Source organism: Pseudophryne corroboree, chromosome 4 (assembly GCF_028390025.1).
Source record: "Pseudophryne corroboree isolate aPseCor3 chromosome 4, aPseCor3.hap2, whole genome shotgun sequence".
NCBI classification, from domain to species: domain Eukaryota; kingdom Metazoa; phylum Chordata; class Amphibia; order Anura; family Myobatrachidae; genus Pseudophryne; species Pseudophryne corroboree.
Genome location: NC_086447.1, coordinates 409,313,609 through 409,334,398, shown reverse-complemented (window position 1 = coordinate 409,334,398; position 20,790 = coordinate 409,313,609). Strand labels below are relative to the sequence as shown.

The window sequence follows — 20,790 nt, the reverse complement described above, 5'->3', positions numbered from 1 at the left end:
GAACTGAGACAGGGTAATAACAAGGGGCCCTCTAACTGAAACAACCAAAGCCAGGGGCTACTGACTAGCCTAAAACTAAATGTATGTGCGGCTTGCCGCCCAAGGAAAAGAACAACAAAGGAAATGCTGTCCACACGCCGACACAATACTTTTGTGTATCGGCGGTGACAGCATAAGCAGAACCCTCTGCAAAACACCAGTGACAGATATAACCAAGGAATACAGCGGCCAAGGCCGACGGACGTGGCAGAGCCGCTACTCACGGAACCGGTACCAATACTGGCAAACGGACAGGAACCCCCAATGCTGCCGACACAGACTCTCAGAACTGGAGGACAGGCAGAATCCCAAACGACAGACCGGTGGACACCAAGGAGCCAGAAACTCGACCAGGCATAGGCAAAGCCACAGGACTTCTGGACAGGAATGCTTCACGGCAGGACACGGGATCAGACACAGGAATCGACACAGAGACTGACACAGGAATCGACACAGGAAGCAGCTAGACAGACACTGCTAGACAGGAGCTCAGGAACTGGCAGGAACAAGCTCAGAACTCAAGCACTCTGGAAGACTGGAAACCTAGAAATATCACCAGCGTCTGTGAATTGCACTCAGCCAGCATATAACAGAGAGGCCTAATTAATTATGTCATGCAGCTGCCCTGTTGCATGACTCCAAACTGACAAGATGCAATTAGCAGCCAGGTGAGGCTGAACACATGGGAAACAAGCTGCAATTACACAGACTCACCACCGGCAGCAAACAAGAGTATTCTTAAACAGAGCAACGGGAAATCCTGGCCTGCAAGACAACTTATAAACATAAAATAGGAATGAACCACTACCTGTGGTTCATAACAGTATCCTCTCCTTAAGGGTGAGATCCGAGCACCCCATGACACCCACGGGGAACATAAACAGAAGTATAACATAAAATGCATAACCAAAATGCAAAATGGAAATGAGCCACAGCCGTGGCTCATAACATTACCCCCCCCCTTTTTTTTTTGTATCAAGGCAAGAGTAAAAAATTATTTCTTTTTCTTCTTCTTCTTTTTACAAAGCTCTTTAGGTCTGACCAAGGTAATTCCCCAAACATTGTCTGAACTGATGGTACCACCCAGCAAGGCTGCGTTCAAATCAGAGATAGGTCTCTTACCCTTGGGAGCTGAACTTTCAGGCAAAGTACTACTATTAGAAGAAGACAGAAAAGCACATCCTGCAGTCAAAACAACAGGCTGAGACTCTTGTACCGAGTCTACAGTATACGGTGAACTCTCAGCAGATAAGATGAGTGACCTAGAGGAACCTGAACCAATTTCTTTGGAACCATATCTTTTAATAACTGCATCACTGAATGCTGGGGGATCCTGAAGAATGGGATCTTCAGCTTTCATTAGGCTGGTTGCCCACTCAAAAGGCTCTCCTCTAAAAGAATAAATCAGATAGAGCACAAGGTTCTCTGAAGTGATGCCCAGAAATGGTCTAGACAACATAATGATGTAATAGTGTTTGTAAAGCGCCAGAAATTGGACTAAGTCCCCATCAAAAGATTATAGATGTTGAGATATCAACAGAGTCAGGATCTGCTTCATTCCCATCTGACTGACTAGAGTGCTTTGCTAGGACCTGGTCACTATTGACCTTACTCGAGGCTGAGACTTTCTGAACCCCACCTGGGGCAGTGACTTTCTGAACCCCACCCGGGGCAGTGACTTTCTGAACCCCACCCGGGGCAGTGACTTTCTGAACCCCACCCGGGGCAGTGGCCTTTGGGAACCCCGCTGGGGCAGTGGCCTTTGGGAACCCCGCTGGGGCAGTGGCCTCCGGGAATCCCGCTGGGGCAGTGGCCTCTGGGAATCCTGCTGGGGCAGTGGCCTCCGGGAACCCGCTGGGGCAGTGGCCTCCGGGAACCCCGCTGGGACAGTGGCCTCCGGGAACCCCGCTGGGGTCAGCACCTCGGATTCTTTTACTGGGCCCGAGCCGTCGACCTCCCCCACTGGGACCGAGCCATCGGCCTCCCTCACTGGGACCGAGCCATCGGCTTCCCTCACTGGGACTGAGCCATTGGCCTCCCTCTCTGAGTCGATAATAATCGAAACTTCTCCCGGGACTATGACTTCTGGGACTTTTGCTGAAGCTATAACCTTCAGAACCTCCACAAATGCTATGCCTCTTAAGTTCTTTCCTGGGGAAGCGACCTCTAGACCCTTCTTTGAGGCTGCGTCTCTCGAGACCCCACTTGGGGATATTACTTCAAAGATCCCTTCTGGGGTTTTGCTTCTCGAGTTCCCTCCTAGAACTATGGTTTTAGATACCCTTTCTGGGGTTGCGCTTTTCAAGTCCCTACCTCGGGTAACAGCTTTTGAGAACCCTTCTGGTATGGAAACCTGAGCTATAATATTTGATGTCCCTCTATAAGCTAGAGCATCGGGTACCACTCCAGCACTCTGGGCATCGGGTACCGCTCCAGCACTCTGGGCATCGGGTACCGCTCCAGCACTCTGGGCATCGGGTGCCGCTCCAGCACTCTGGGCATCGGGTACCGATCCAGCACTCTGGGCATCGGGTACCGATCCAGCACTCTGGGCATCGATTACCGATCCAGCACTCTGGGCATCGGGTACCACTCCAGGACCCTGGGCAATGGGCACCACTCCAGGACCCTGGGCAATGGGCACCACTCCAGGACCCTGGGCAACGGGCACCACTCCAGGACCCTGGGCAACGGGCACCACTCCAGGACCCTGGGCAATGGGCACCACTCCCGGACCCTGGGCAATGGGCACCACTCCAGGACCCTGGGCAACGGGCACCTCTCCAGGGGTGTGCAACTCTGCTTGAACAGGAAAATCAAGAGAGGAGAGAAACATTCTCTTTTGATTCCTGAATCTATAATGGGTCTCCCTTGCCCAAGGACCCCAATTATAGGACAGAGAACTTTTTAGTGTGGGTTGTGTGACAAGTACCTCTGCCACAGTAGAGACAGGGGTAGGTCTTGTATCCTGACTCAACTTGGCCAGAGGGCAAGACTTGTCACCACACTTTGGCTTGCGCAACTCACAGGTCTGCAGATAGTGGCCTAAACCCCCACAATAATAGGCATAAGTTTAAGTTTCTGCGACGCAGACGCTCCTCTTCTGAGAGCCTGGGCCGCAGAAAACTTTTAAACCTTTTCTCTTCAATTAAACCAGAGGATTCTCTTGTCACCATACTGTGAACAAGAGTCTCTTTAGAGATAGATGTACTCTCAACGACTTCTGGCAAGATGAGCAAGATTTTAGTCAGAAGGTTTTGCAGTTGCTTTAAGGATTGCTGCAAAACTTCTAGTCGCTCAGGTTTCAAAGCACTGAAAGCAGAGTTCAGGGCTGAGAGAGATGCATGCAGGGCTTGCATAGTAGACATAGGAGGATTTAAAACTAGGCAAGACTAGACAAGGCAAGACTAGACAAGGCAAGACTAGACAAGGCAAGACTGAATTTTTAAACTAGACAAAACAAGACTGGATTTTTTTTTTTTAAATACCGGACTGGATTTTTACACACCGGACTGGATTCTAAACACCGGACTGGATTCTAAACACCGGACTGGATTCTGCACACCGAATTCTAGACAGGACTGGATTCTAAACACCGGACTGGATTCTAGACTAGACACTGGACTGGGCCAAAAAAGAAAAAAGTTTTATTTCTTTTTTGTGGCATGGATGGGAAAGGGAAACGGAATGGGAATAGCCCCTGGCACCCTACCTCCGTTGTTTTACCCGTGCTGTCAATTCACTCTTGCGAGACTATGGTTTCTTGGACCCATGGCAGCCGCGTTTGAAGGGCGGATTAAGTCTGCCCAACTCCGATGCCCCCTCAGGTCTTAAGGAGAGACAAAGAGTGAACTGAGACAGGGTAATAACAAGGGGCCCTCTAACTGAAACAACCAAAGCCAGGGGCTACTGACTAGCCTAAAACTAAATGTATGTGCGGCTTGCCGCCCAAGGAAAAGAACAACAAAGGAAATGCTGTCCACACGCCGACACAATACTTTTGTGTATCGGCGGTGACAGCATAAGCAGAACCCTCTGCAAAACACCAGTGACAGATATAACCAAGGAATACAGCGGCCAAGGCCGACGGACGTGGCAGAGCCGCTACTCACGGAACCGGTACCAATACTGGCAAACGGACAGGAACCCCCAATGCTGCCGACACAGACTCTCAGAACTGGAGGACAGGCAGAATCCCAAACGACAGACCGGTGGACACCAAGGAGCCAGAAACTCGACCAGGCATAGGCAAAGCCACAGGACTTCTGGACAGGAATGCTTCACGGCAGGACACGGGATCAGACACAGGAATCGACACAGAGACTGACACAGGAATCGACACAGGAAGCAGCTAGACAGACACTGCTAGACAGGAGCTCAGGAACTGGCAGCAACAAGCTCAGAACTCAAGCACTCTGGAAGACTGGAAACCTAGAAATATCACCAGCGTCTGTGAATTGCACTCAGCCAGCATATAACAGAGAGGCCTAATTAATTATGTCATGCAGCTGCCCTGTTGCATGACTCCAAACTGACAAGATGCAATTAGCAGCCAGGTGAGGCTGAACACATGGGAACAAGCTGCAATTACACAGACTCACCACCGGCAGCAAACAAGAGTATTCTTAAACAGAGCAACGGGAAATCCTGGCCTGCAAGACAACTTATAAACATAAAATAGGAATGAACCACTACCTGTGGTTCATAACAGTATCCTCTCCTTAAGGGTGAGATCCGAGCACCCCATGACACCCACGGGGAACATAAACAGAAGTATAACATAAAATACATAACCAAAATGCAAAATGGAAATGAGCCACAGCCGTGGCTCATAACACAGAGGCTACTATGTTCCCGCCCTCACCAAGGTACATTCTCATCCTTCATCCTGCACAGGTCTGTGTGCTTGTCCCCATGTCACCCTCTACCTTTCCATGTCACCCTCTATTCATCCCTGTCACCCACTGCTTCTTCCTATCACCCTTTACCACCTCTTGTTCCCTACTGCCACTCCCAATCACCCTCTATTTTTCACTGTCATCCTGTATTCATCCCTGTCACCTACTGCCTCTACTTGTCACTAACTACCTCTACCTGTCACGCTCTACCTTTACCTTTCTCTGTCACTCTCTATTTGTCCCTATCACCTACTGCCTCTCCCTGTCACCAACTGACTCTCCCTGTCATCCTCTACCTTCCCCTGTCACTGTTTTCCTCTGCCCATCACTGTTTCCCTCATCCCGGTTTGCTTCTCCCCATCACCCACTGCCTCTCCCAGTGACCCACTGCTTTTTCCTGTTAGTCTCTGCCTTCCTGTCACCCTCTACAGCTGTCACTGGGGTCTGTGACACCTAGTGCACCGCATAGGACACCCTGCATGCAACAAAAGTGCACACATTCAAAAAGGGGATGTGGCATTTTTGGAAGGGAAGTGACCTTAAATGGAGGGTCACCAATGACCCTCTTCCTGTTAACAACTGCCTCTCTCTGTCACCCAGTGGCATGTAACATATTACGACTTGGGGTGGAGCAGAGGAGGAAGCCGAAAGCATATTTTTGCACCTGGTCCCACCACTAACAAGCTCCGCCACTACCCAGAGGGTGCCTCAATCAAGTGGCATCCTATACTATCAGTAGGATGGCTTTTGTAGTACATTCACTTTAGGCACAGTTATCCATACTCAAATAGGCATGTTAATATTTAAATACTCACATATTAAAGATCGTCCCTCACTCACCCCTGTGCTGAGTATAGTTTTGCACTTTTCTGTCTAGCAACATTCAAGGAATAATATCAGTAATTTAGTTATGCAGTACTCACACATACTATACATTGATTTTCAGAAGACTTCGAATTTTCAGTAAAATATTATGTTTGGTTATACCTCCTGTCACGGGAAATGAAAGTCTATTCAAAATGGGCAAAAAAGTGTTTTTTATTTGTTTATTGATACATTGTGTTGAGAAACCTGAAAACAAATGTATGTATTTCTGTTTTTTTAAACACCACAGTGAAATACTTTGTGGTTCTTGCTTTGGCATCAATCCATGTCTTCAAAACTGGAAAAAGCAGGATACTACAATTCAGAATGTATGGTTGCAGTGCATTCTTTGTTTTCTCGTTTGCACCAATGTGAATGAAATACTCAGGGTTTTATGTACTAAAGATTGCTATATTGATTTTTAAAAATTTGACAACTGTAGAAATCAATCTAAATTGATGTTTTGTTTCAGTGGCTGAAACACACATTTACTAACATCCAAAAATCAATATCAAAAATCGTATATTAGTAAATGTGTGTTTTAGCCCCTGTATTACAACATCAATTTAGATTGATTTTCATCGACCTTTAGTAAATATACCCCATAGTGTAGGTGTTATTGTCTTATGACCTTCAGACAATAACTAGTAAGGGGGACATTATTTAAAAAAGGAATCCTCTCTTTCAAACAAGTGTGCCCTCAGTCTCTAGGTGCCAATTCGGAGGAGATTAAACATTTTTACAGATATCTCCCCATCATCATTTGTACTGTAGGATGTTATTGTCTGGATCACAGATGATCACCATACAATAATTACTAAAGGGCTTTTAAAAGAGGGGACTCTTTCCTGACCCAAATTAGCATTAACTACCAGTGACGAATAATTTTTTACTTACTTGAACTCCTTCAGTAGTGACTGACTTGTCCTTAGCATTTCTGAGGTCTATACCAAGGTTAGTTTTACCTAAAAAATAAAATAAAAAAAGCAAATTATACTAAACGCATGTTTTATAGTTTTATGCAGTTAGTAATTGGTATTGATAACACAAGTCATAATTCAATCATTTGTATGAATGTAAAATGTATCTGTTAGTACCAATACTGTTCTGCATCACATTCGTTTTACTGTACGTTTTGCTAATTTTCTGTCTAATTTTCCTACATCCTGTTATTTCAGGGAGAAGAAGGGGAACAAGGAGTTATTGGTGAAATTGGCGCTCAAGGGCCTTCAGTAAAGTGCTTTTATTTTGAAAAAATCTATACAATACCGTTGCATATAAAATAATACATATGTAGCATGTAGCAATATTAATACCACATAAATTATGTGGTTGTAACAATTAACCATAAAAATCAAGGTAGCTGAGTGCAAATGTTTTTTAACCAGAATTGAATATATTGTCTTAAAGATTTGTACTATTTCGAACCTCAAGAAACTCATATGCTGTAAGCAGTTTTTATTAGCCACAAGGTTCCGCCAGAACCTCTAATGCTAATTCAGTGTGGGAAATTCTTCCAGACAGCAGTACATTACAGTGCATCGAGTTGTTAGAGGAAAAAACACTGGCGCTATCAAACTAGTAACTCAAGTGAAGAGCTTCTGTATATGTATATATTGTAATTAGATATGTTTATGCACACAAGTTTTTTAATCCTCTTATAAAATAACTGAAAAATAAATATACTGTACGCACATATATGCTGCTGTTATGAATAAGGTGATTTCTGTATTTGTTATGTAACTTTAGATATAACCAGAAAAAAGTAAATGTGTGCAATATAGATGATGAAAAAATGATAGTATAACTGGATAAGTTACTAGAGATGTATTAGTCATAAAATCTGAAAACAATATAATTAAATGCACATCTTAATAGACTAGGGATGGGATGCATCAAAGGTAAAACTGTGGTCATACTGTACCTCTAAAAATGCCTTTATCGGAGGTTTGGCCTCATTTGTCATATGCACCAAGCTCCGGAATAGGATACATTCTGGTGCTTGGACCTGTTGGGCAACACCATCTGTAGGCATCTCTTCCAGTATCCCCTATGGCCAATGCGTCATCTGACACATACGCAAAAGAACCCCCGGGTCATAAACCCGGAAGTTCTTCTATTGCAAAAGACAACTCTGATCAGGGAATTGTCCTTTGCAATTATTTTCAAGTATACTGCATTACTAAACGCTGCTGTGCCTGCAATGATTGGTGGGATGTATCACGTGCAAAATGCAGTGCTTAATGCAGCCCGCTTTAGTTCCGTAAACAGAATTGGCATGTCTAAAAGCTTCTCTTATATGAGGCCTGACTGAGGTGTATAGCTGTGTATTTAAATAGTCACTGGTATTGTTGCAAATAAGTTCTCTAAAGAAAGTAATTACCGTTTCGACATGTGGAGTTCAAAGTGATAAAGATAAAGTGATACCATATTGGGTATTTTCCTGCAGCTGTGCGCAGTCCCTACAGGGGCAAACTTGGGACTTCTGGAAGGGGGTTTCCAAATATTTGATTTTAGAGCGATTGCTGTAGGATGCATAATTAGCATGTAACAGGCTATAGTCTGCCACAAACAAAGTGCAGTTTATGTAATACAGTACTTCAGTCATATGCAGGCCCAGTGATCATAGTAACCCACTTACCAGATTCTCTTGCTGGTGCGATGATTGAACACTCAGATCCACTGACACACACAGCAGACTTAGTAGGAAAATCTGCTGCCACTGAGTATATGTAGCAGCTCCATTCCGCCTTTTATACTGCATGTAGTAGCCGCTGGCCAGGCTGCAGGGAAGAGGGGTTTCCGGCAACTGGAACCCCCTTGCATTTGCCTAAGACCTGCAGAATATATGGGGAATACCTCAGTAGATGGTGAGTATTCTGTATTGGGATTTCTGTGGATCTGGATATAGGTCTCTTGTGATGAAATAAAGTCCAGTAGTCATGTGGCAAACAATGGTAACAGTGTAAATGTCAGCTCATGGGGACAATATCCTAACTAGTTTCTCCGTGTTCCACAGCTTAATCAGAGGCATCTGTTATGAGAAGCTTTTATAAGTGTGATTTTTGCCCTCCATGTTTATGGAACTAGTGTTTTAACGTGCATATAATTATATTGTTTTTAGATTTTATGTCTAATAAATCTATAATAACTTCTCTCTAACACAGTTGTACATTACTTGTGTTTATATACAGTCCATACAAATGCAAGCAAAAAAGCAAGGTTTTTCTCCCGGAATAACCTGATAAGTGATGACAAAGCCTCACTCTTAATTGAATCTGCCCCATAGTTACCTTTCTTCCTTAATTAGATTTTTATATTTAAAAACAGATTGAGGGGTATTCTTATGAGCCCCTCTAAAGATCTGTAGAGCGTCTCTTGGGAGTCGGAACCAACGAAAGCTTGACAGATGTAGTATAGCATCATGTATAGTCACAAACTGGCTTTATTTTGATGAGCGTCAGGAATACCTTCTGCATTAACAGTAGTGAGAACTCTTCTCTATCAAATAGTTTCACATGGAAACTCCACGCCTGTAGTCCTGGTAATGGTATCATGTACAATAAATATCTAGTTATGCAAGTTAGTGATACAGCATGCTTCAGTTATTGTACAATCGGTATGAGCATGGAAACCATTTTTTCTGTGATTAGGGATGTCTCTCCATATGATTGGAAATGACATACATAGACATGAATGGTGGCAGCACAAATATTTAGGGTCCTCAAGCACCAACAGCAGCCATAGAGCTGATGCCTATGGGTATGAGATTACCTATAGTAACTAATAAAATATCAGCCAATGAGGTTCATTAAAACTAGTGCTTGTCTGCTATAGCTTACAACATGAGTCAAACCCAGTCACCTAATTAAACACTAGACTGTAATTCATGATTGTATTTGTGTCTTGGCATTCTGGGCCTCCACTGAGTTACAATATGTTAGATTATGACATTACATGGCCCATAGGTCAGAAGAGCATCTTGCTTCTAGTTACACGCATACACAATTAGGAAATTACAGCACATTCTAATACAAAATATCTATATTTGCAACAAAGTTATAAATGGTCAATGCATTTTCATACAGTAGATACAACAGATAGATGTATAATAGATACAACAGATAGCGGTACCGTATATAGCCAGTACTAGTAAAGATGCATTTTTCTCCTATTCTGTATAGCTACAGTATATTCACATTAGAATAGGTCTACACATTAATCATATATCCATATTTATTTTAGGGGCCACAAGGTTTAAGAGGAATAACTGGTGAAATGGGAGCAAAAGGTGGCAAGGTGAGTCTTTAAATAACATATGTTTTAGGAAACACTAATGTCATATCCGGGATGACTTTTATTTAAGGATTAAAATAATCCTGATAGTATTAATGAAAGTTTGACACTAGCTTACTGTATACAAGATAATGATGTAGAACTAATATATTTTTTTAAAAGTATATTAATAAAAACGTTTAAGTTTTCCAAATAAACTCTCCAACTAGTATACATAGTGGTTCCATGTCCAGGAAGATCCCCCATGTCTGACAAGCAGCTGATGCTTTCTCCCATACTTACAGTAGATCTGGGAGAATTATGAGAGTAAACTACAGGCATTGAAAGGTTTATGACAGAGACAAATGGGCAGCATGTAACAGAGATCCAATCAACTGTTCTGCTAACCTCTACTAATTTGCTGGAGATTTTTTGTTTTTTTGCTAAAACTGAAAGTCCATTAACCCTGCATTGATCGGGGTATAACAGTTACGTGAGATGTTCCTGATTGCAGAGTATATTTGCTAAAGTGCAGGATTTTAGAAGTGGACATGTTGTCCATAGCAACCAATCACATTCTAGCTATTATCTTCTGATTGGTTGCTATGGGCAACATCTCTACTTCAAAAAACCTGCACCATAGTAAATATACCACTTAGTGGGAATCTGTATATCATCTTTTCTCCTGAAGTTTTACCACCTCCTTACTGTATATATGGTGCATTATAAAGGTGCTTGGAACCGCAATACGTACAAATAAACCAATGTAGTAAAAAAACAAAAGTAAAATGTTGACACTTGAAGCAAACGTGGCCCTAATTTACTATTAAGAGATATATAATTCATGATCAACAGTCAAACAAACATTTTAGGATAAAACATGGAAAGGTAACATTATTTAGAGGGCATTCTAATGCTAATAGTAATCACTAATCAGCAAATTGAGGTAAGGATTTTACTTTTGCAGAAATGCATTACACTCATGGCTGAGAACCATTTGGTGCCAGGGTGTTCTCCTATAAGTGTGTCTAAAAACTCTTTTCTTTCCCCTAATTTGTAAATGAAGCGCAACATCTATATGAAATGCTCATTTGCATAGTTCACTGATTTGAGATTAGTGACATCGTCCTTCTTTTGGAATGACCTCCTGAAATTGAAACAACCATGGAGAATGATGTCCTATATTGGATATCAATTTCAGGAGGCTTTTGTTGCACTAACAACCAAAATCTGTCTGAAATTAAACTTGTTTGTTTATTAGTTACCATAGTAAATTCCTATGTTTAATAAAATAAGTGAATTCTATTGAACTCATGATAAAATGCAGTACATCTGATGACAGGACATAATTTTGCTACTGTTGCTTTTGTTCACTTATTAGGGTGGTCGTGGAACAGATGGAGAGCCTGGTCCTCAAGGTGTGGCTGGTGCATCTGTAAGTATCACAGAAGACAACGTTAGTACTTTAAATTAAAGTACAGATTTGTCCTCATACGACTAGGGCATACCTCCAAACTGGGACTGTCCTGCAGGGGTGGGGGGTTATGTTGGGGGAGCACAGTCAGATTAATGTTGCACAAGAATGTTGAGAGGTATATACGCTGTATAGCATGAGACGCCCAATGTGACTGAGATTCTCAGAGAGGTGTAGCGCATTGTAGTTTTCTTTAAATGTTGTATCTTATTTGCTGGGGCTACCCTATTAGCCCCGTTGCTGGCATCTTTTTCCCCCAATGCTGGCACTTATCAGGGATTATGCTTTGGGTGCCTCAGATACCCGAAGCATAATCAGCAATAAGGGGCCGCTAGAGTCGCGATAACACATAGGATCAGGGGCTTATCCCCGATCCCATGTATTTTTGTGTGGTTGCAAGTCCAATTTCGGCCAATCAAAATGGGCTCTAATTGGATACCACGATAATGACCATTGGTCATTAATCACGATATCCGGCTGTTTTCATTGGGCGAAACAGCAAGGGGGCTAAGCAGATACTGCACAAAGTGTACTAGAGATGCTGGGCTGCAAATTTAACTGCACAGGAACATGTACAGTACAAAGTTGCAGCTAAAGCATAATGGAACTTGGTTTAAGAAAAAGCTGCGTCCCATGCATAGCAGTTCATACACAGATTCAGACTCAAGTCACACACAGATGTACAAATGCTGCACATCAAATTGATCAGTGCAATTTAACAAAGAAGTTTTGATGCTCTCATTTATTTTATTTATGTGAAAAAAATTGGAGCAAGAAAGACAGCCGAGTCATCTGGGACCTGGTGCGCTGGCAGGAGCTGTTTATTGCTGCTTGAGTATTAGTGTATGAGGACACATCTGTAGTAAATGCTGTGTATTTTATACTACTGTGAACATATATTATTATCACTGTTTAGGGATGGCTATTGATCATCGCTGATTCAAAATCAGCGATGGTCTATGATCGATGTAAAATAGTTTTTCCATCGATTGGGGAGACCAGATGGTTCCCCACCATCGATGATACAAAACAACCGAATATAAATAATTTTCACTCAAGGTGCCGAGACACAGAGCTTTGCTCCACCCCCTGATACTCCCATGAAGCTCTGCCCCCGGGCTCTCATTGACCCACAGCCTAATGCAGTGCAAGACATGGGTGACCATCGGTGAGTGAAACCATTGATGGTTCCAATGCAGATGGTTTCACACCACAGAGGTTACCCATCAATGGTACCATCAATGGGTAACCCACCAATGGCCATCCCTATTACTGTTATTGATTAGGATATGTTTGTTTTAGCAAATCCCACTCACATAATCCTTGCTAATTTCATCCCAATAATGCAATGAAGATAAACATTATAATAAAGGTGCTTTGAGTAAATTGGTCACATATATGTTGCATATTAATCATCAACATCATCAGTGTTTATTTGTAAGGTGTAACCCATCCGCAGCACTAGATAGAATGCCAAACGTATGGATATAAAAAACATATCAACAAATATGCACAATAATGTATACGTATATAAGTATAAATCTTACAAGTACAAGTAAACAGATCCAAGGTAAATGGAATATCATTAAAATCACATAGATGATGACATGCATACAAAATAAAGATATACAAGGTACAATTGTTGTAGTCAAAGACATGGAACACAGGGTAGAGAATACTCTGCTTGTTCCAGTTTACATTATAGAGGACAAAAATAGAAAATAAATAATAAATATTTTACTATCCATCACAAATCTGTATACATTTTACATATTCATTTATTTAAATAATACAGATGAAATGGTAAGAGTTACTACAGGGTGGGTACCAGTTATGTATGGTTATTTACATCTTCTGGGTAACTCCTTTCAATTTCTTTGCACTATAGATTCTCCCTCTGCACAACCTTTACCCCTAAATGCTGTATCTGCAAGTACTACATTCCTCTATTAATCACAAAGCATCGCTCTTCCTCCTCTGTCACATGAGGTTACACAGAGGTCTGATGTAACTATGGGTTCTCACACCTTCTCACAGCCTACAGATCGGTCTCCTTAGGAGCTGACCTGAATTGCTGACTTGCACATTAATGATGGGGCAGCCAATCGGTCAATATGGCCATAATATATGCCAAAGAAATAACAAACAACAAAGAGGCATTATGCGTTTCTGTATTACACTGCAATCTCTGACAGGTATTCTTTGATATATAAATATGTAAACCTATCAACAAATATTTGTTTCACTCAGGAATATCTATCCTCTCTTCACCTCCTTGTTAGCTGGACTCACAGGTTGTGCTGAGTTTGCTCTTAATAAAGTCTAGGTGACATCTGAAAATATGCATACAAGATATATGGATTCTTGCAGTGTACAAACCACACAAAATGCACATGCACATCTGCTACAGTAACTGGATGTGGTTGTATGAGATTATTCTGTAACATCTGACACATACTGTACATTTATCTGTTTTCTATAGGGTGACCTAGGTCAGCGAGGTTCAGTCGGAGAAGCTGGGCCAAAAGGTGACAGAGTGAGTAGTTATCTACTAAGATCATTTTTATTCATGGGTAAATGTACACTTTACTGTAAGTTTCACACAGATAAACTTGATGAAATTAACATTTTAAAAGTGATCTATTTAATACTGTACCACATTAACAATGTGAGTTTGAGTCAAGTCTTGTGGGATCACTTTTGTCATTCTTACAGTAGTGATCCCTAAAAACAACTTGAATTGTGAATATAGAGTTAAGGTACTGTTATTATATATTACGTTATATTTAACTTTTTTTTTTTAACCAACAGTTTTTTTAATGAATGTTTTTGAATGATAGTCTTCAAATCAGAAATGTGAAACGAGTGTTTTAAAATCAACAATAAACTCCAATATCCTTGTTATCTCCATGCAGGGAGTTGCAGGACCAAGAGGCAATACTGGCATGCCAGGGTCAAAAGGAGAATCGGTATGTGCACTTTATGGTCTTCTCATGCAGACATGTTCTATGTCAAGTTGAAAGGTTCAGTATTACAACCCCATATCCTATAGTTGTGGCTAGCATTGTAGGGCTATGAGAAGACCACTGAGCATACAGTTATATTTGTTTTATATTAAAGAGCTATCAGTATTTACAGTACTCCAAAAATGTAGATATCTTATTAGAAATAAAGTCATTTCAGATTTTAATCCCAGAGGAGCTCTTTTGCGAACCATTCATCTCTTTAGAAGACAAAGCAGGTCTACAGTTTCCTCATGCATACTGGCTCATTTATGAGTGATAATACTTGTTTCGTATGATAAATGGTGCTCCACTCACAACGAGTTTTATCACTCATTGATAAATGGGCCCCATCGTCTCCTACCAATCACCAATGATTGACTGGGGTGCTAATCCTAACATAGGAAGAATATTTCTGTTGTTGACCATCATATACATTTAAAAGTGATCATTACTGACTGGGTGGTTTATGTATCAAGCAGTGAAAAGAGTGGAGAAGTTGCCCATAGCAACCAATAAACTTTGAGATGGCATTTATGAAGTACAGTAGCAGATTAAGCATAATGATGCGTGGTGTAAGTCACCCAAAGTGTAGCGCGCTAAATGGGGCTATTTGGCGTAACTTGATGACAGGTGTATGATGAAACATCTGTATACATCAGTATCACTATTGACTGGGTGTTGGTAAAATATCAAAATAAAATTTATATTTTGTTACTCAACATATTTATAAAGTTTGGAAACCACAATCCAAATTAAATGAAGACAACTGGCACTTTGCTGCACTTTGGTTACTTTTATGAACAGACAACAAATATTGATTTGTGCTTAGTTAAGAAGTTTATTATGCTGTCAAGTCATTACTAGTGAAATAATGTATATCCAGCAGAGTGTACTAAGAAAAATATTTCTCTAGGGGCTGCCAGGCGTGGATGGTCGGGATGGAATCCCCGGAATGCCAGGAGGAAAGGTAAATAGAAGAACAATGAACCTCAGTGTGGTAACAATGACCAGGAAAACATTATACACAGCTGACCTTTAGGTTTCAAATCAAACACTAGATCATGTGTTAAAAAGAATGAACCAAACTTTGTTGGCCTGCATTCATGTCTGAGGATAGTGGTTGTGTGATGCACTGTAAGTATATGATTTGTGCAGGTTGTTCAAGTATATTATATTTTAACACCTTGCAATAATGTAAAAATAATATGAATATAATTAAAATAGTTACAATGATACAGAGGGGATTCGATTGAATGGTACTTATCCTCTCAGCACCTCATCGCTTTCAGTGATATAACTGCTGCCATATATCAAGTATATGGCATTAATGTCATGAAACATGAATTATTTAATATCAAATTCTATAATGTTTTATGCCATATGAAATGAGTGTTATAAAGTGTCAAACATTTGATGCAGAATTTTAAAACTGACAAGGTTAATGGCAGCTTAGCAGTGTCACTAGTCTATGAATAGAACTTGATTGATCCATTCCATTATTATACCATTAAAACCTATTCTGGCATTACGTACTGATGATAATTACTTAAAAAGGTATAAAGCACTCTAATACAATGATGTTACAGGCCCATAACCAATATGACACACAAAGTCATTAAATTGATTAAATGTATTGCTTTTGGGTTGTTGTTTTTTATTTTTTTTTGCTGCCTTTTTCAGGTTAAATAGAGATTACACACATATGGATGTACTCATATAAAATGTGCAGAAAACTACTAATTGGTCCAGTTAATCTGTAAAGTAGCATTCACAGATGACAGGGCACAATGTAAACTTGAAGCATGGAAGGAAAGAATGTAGATGCAAGATTCATTTTCTCAGTCCTTATTTAGTTACTTGATTATTTCCTCTTGGATTTGTCCACTTTGCTGCACATCTGCAGTATACTTTAAGATCTAATTTAAGCAAATGAGCTTCTACGCAAGTGCACAATCTATAAAAGAAGAAAATGACCTGTGCCTCTCCATCGGCTGTGAAACAAGTCACAGCATAGTAAATTATGCTGGTCCTTGTAGTTCCACAACTTCTGAGGATTTCCTTCATCTACTTTACTAGTTGCCCACACACATGCTACCATGCAATCTTCTATTTGTCTATCTATCTATCTATCTATCTATCTATCTATCTATCTATCTATCTCTCGCTTTCTCTCTCTCTCTCTGTCGATCAATCGATCCATTGGTCTGTCTGTTTGTCTGTCTGTCTGTCTAGCTATAATTTTTGTTTTAACTTTTTGTCAAATTTGGTTTGAAACTCCAGTTTATTTTCCTTTTCTAGCATGGCCTCTTGAACATTATCTATTACCCCCGAATTATTTATGTTACATATCTAATATGGTATTTCTTTGTAGGGTGATTCTGGAGAGCCTGGAGCCCCAGGAGAAGTTGGACTTCAGGGATTGCCAGTAAGTTCGTACTTGACATGTCTGCAAGGTTTTGTAATAGAGTTTGTCTTCTTTCAGTAGTCTATTTCTGTTGGAATATAAAGTCACAGTATTAGCACATTGTAATGAGGATGTGTCTTTCAAAACTCCATAGAAAACACTATCTCTAGCAACAAATTGCATGAAATTCTAAAAATATTTATTTGCACCAATTTAATATTTGACAGACTTATAATGAGCCTGTGCTCTAAAGCCACTTCACTTTTATTTAAACAGTTAAATAAATTAAATTTTAAAGTATCTCTAAAACTAGTAATTGATTTTTAAAGTAAACATTTCTAGCAAAAAAAAATGCATTTCGTATAATCAATTTTATGTGCAAAATAAATTGTAGCAGAGGTAATTAGCTTTCAATCTATTTAGAATTTGTTGTATAATTTTTCATTTTATTTTACATTCCTGCAATAAATGCCAGTGTATTGCTTATACCAGAAGAAGAGAGCAGCCAACTCAAAACCTTGTTTGGAAAACTACTCTAATATAGTACAGTAGTTAAAACTAACAAAGATTCCAAAACTTTGCAGGACTAATACATCTAGAATGGCTTCTAACTGTTCATCAAAAATAAAGTCAGCATTTTTATTTATTGTGGTGAAAATGACATATCCCCGCTAATGGTTTTTAAGTTTAGATTTTGATTTTCGGAGGGGCTGGTTTACTTTTCAGTCATTTGCTTTGTATTCCACTTTCATAAAATAAACATATATACTTATTAATGTTGTATTTGTAATGTGGTTAGCTATTCGACCATCAAAATCTTGACAAGCTGAATATAGACCCCAGGCACTATTTTGTTGACCGCTGTAAAATGCTACTTAAAGGATTTTATGAGCTGTGGCAGCATAACTATACACATGTTCATTTCTGATCATGTTTACATGTGTACTGCCACCACTCATAAAATGTTTTAGTAGGGTTTTATAGTGGACAACATAAAGGGGTTGGGATGGATATCCTGGAGGACGGGATACCAGTAGTCAGAATACCGACTGCGGCATCCCAAAGATCAAAATCCCGACAGGGGAAGGTAAGTAACAATATCCCCCTAACCCTCCCTGTTTGCAGCTTAACCCTAGCTCTACCCGGTGGTGCCTAACCCTTACCCCCCCTCCCCGCAGCCTATACCTAACCCTCCCCTACCACAACCTAACTCTACCCGACATTTTAATTATTGACAAAATGTTTGTATCCCCTGTATTTTTATGTAAATCACAACAGACAGTGATTTTCATGTTTGTAGGAGTTTATGCAAATACAAATATCTCTGGATTATGGAGTCTGTACCGGCTTGGGAAAAAAAACATTGTTCTCAGCAAAGTTTAGGCTACATTTTGGTTACACAATGATTACCTTATCTCACTTTTTAATGACTGATTAAAGGGGTTAAACTCACAAAATATTTGTGGAATTATTACTTTCTTAGGGTGCCACTATCACAGCCTAAAAATAAAAATCAGGTTTCCGTTTGTTTTTGTTTTTTTTGCGCGGAAGATATATATATATGTCAGTCCAAAATACGGCACTCAGCGGTCTTAATCAGCAAAAATAACTCACAGCTTAGGCAGCATAAGCTTTGCAACGTTATGGTTATGCTGCTTGAAAAAGGCTAATAAAAAGCCGCAACGTTGCAAAGCTTATTTTTGCTGATTAAGATCGCTGAGTGCCGTATTTTGGACTGACTGCGTACACTGTTGAATGAGCACCGCCGCATTAACAGAAGAAGTGAGAGTGCCGGTTACACGCTGCATATATATATATATATATATATATATATATATATATCCAAAGGTGCTCCTGCACTCACATCCTCCAAACAAGACATAAAGGCGGGTGCATCCAATAGACCATGGGGTCCACTATTTATAGAAAATGTCCACAAAGTGGGGATGCACTCTCGCTGTGTAGAAACCAATCAATTGGAACAGTCAAATGTCACCGTAATTTTTAATGTCGACGTTTCGGCCTGTAAACAGGCCTTTCTAAAGACCGGTGAAACAGCAGATCAAGGGTTCAGTTGCAGTAACAAAGAAGAAACAAATATCTGTCAAGCACCATCAAGCCGCCAGGCTTCATGCTATATCATATAATGACAGTTCAAACAGACGACACAGGACTCACTGTCCATAAACCTAGTATACAGTCATCATTACACCTGGATGCAGCCAAGGCTGTAAGTATTCACAATGTCAGTACTGGAGACGTCATGTATGTGACGTCTCTAGTACTGACATTGTGAATACTTACAGCCTTGGCTGCATCCAGGTGTAATGATGACTGTATACTAGCTTTATGGATAGTGAGTCCTGTGTCGTCTGTTTGAACTGTCTTTATATGATATAGCATGAAGCCTGGCGGTTTGATGGTGCTTGACAGATATTTGTTTTTTCCTTGTTACTGCAACTGAACCCTTGATCTGCTGTTTCACCGGTCTTTAGAAAGGCCTGTTTACAGGCCGAAACGTCGACATTAAAAATTACGGTGACATTTGACTGTTCCAATTGATTGGTTTCTACACAGCGAGAGTGCATCCCCACTTTGTGGACATTTTCTATATATATATATATATATATATATATATATATATACACACACACACACACACACACACACACACACACACACACTAGAAATTTGTTGAAAGAAAAGCTGAAGTCTGAGATTTGTGTCAAACTTTCTTGTATAAAACATCTTTTTCATAGATTTAAAAAAAAGTTTGGATACAATTCTCAGAATTCAGCTTTTTTGCAACACATTACTAGTGTATACATACTGTACCTGCCACAAAAAAGTGGCGCCTTGAAAACTGATAATTTCACAAATATTTTGTTGAGCTACAGGAAATTAATCAATGTATGAACAAAATGTAGCCCAGACGTTGGCAAGAAAAATGATTTTTTTTGTCCCAATGCTCCACCATTACCCAGTCCTAAGATATATGCAGTTGCGTAAATACCTGCCAATATGGAAATTGCTGTCTGTCATGATTTAAAGATAGCTGCCATTTCTGAAAAAAGGCAAGTAAAATATTTGTGGTTTATGGTATTTATTGGAATGTGTGGGTGATAACTGACAAAAATAAATAAATTAAAATTGCCAGGCAATCAGAAAATTCTAAATTGGGCCACTCAAGATGGATTGACCATCTACAGTACAACAGGAAGAAATAGATGCACTGCAGTGTCACTGTTTAAAATCTTGTGTTAAATACTCTGGTAATATAGTGTAATAGAAATATATTTGCAACAATGATTTTCACAAAATATCTTGTGCAGTAATTAACCATCTTCAAATAAAATAGTGAGTATGCTAACCTGGCAATAAATATTGCTAATACAGTATAGTTGGAGTTGGTGACTTTTATCCAGTGTTCGTTAATAAGGAAGGGGGGGAGGGGTAGTTTTAGGCTTCGAGGAGAGCATTAGGATTAGGCTGCAGGAAAGGGGGGTAGGTTTAGGCTGCGGGGAGGGGGGTTAGGGTTAGGCACCACCGGAGAGGGTTAGGGTTAGGCTGCGGGAGTAGAGTTAGGTTTAGGCTGAAGTAAGGGTGAGTTAGGGCTAGGGGAATAGGCGGTGAGTGGTGGCATGCTTACCTGACCACTGTCGGGATTCTAAACAATGGGATGCCGCAGTCTGTATCCTGACCGCTGGTATTTCAGCCCATACCATACTGAGCTGCTGTATGGGGTGTTTCTTCCTCTTTCCTGGAATGTTCTCCAATTTATGGTCATACATCATTTGATCAACAAACAACTCCCATTATACCCAGTCACCA

The 20,790-nt window shown here is 40.4% G+C and overlaps 1 protein-coding gene across 1 annotated transcript in view; it reads left to right on the top strand.

Annotated features, from left to right (window-relative positions):
• Positions 1-20,790, top strand: part of COL9A1 (collagen type IX alpha 1 chain) — a 176,234-nt gene that overhangs the window by 90,149 nt on the left and 65,295 nt on the right. Inside the window, exons 19-25 of the mRNA XM_063916767.1 lie at positions 6,980-7,033; positions 10,047-10,100; positions 11,458-11,511; positions 14,033-14,086; positions 14,466-14,519; positions 15,469-15,522; positions 16,927-16,980. Of these exons, the coding sequence (XP_063772837.1) occupies positions 6,980-7,033; positions 10,047-10,100; positions 11,458-11,511; positions 14,033-14,086; positions 14,466-14,519; positions 15,469-15,522; positions 16,927-16,980 (378 nt within the window). The remainder of the gene's footprint in view (positions 1-6,979; positions 7,034-10,046; positions 10,101-11,457; positions 11,512-14,032; positions 14,087-14,465; positions 14,520-15,468; positions 15,523-16,926; positions 16,981-20,790) is intronic.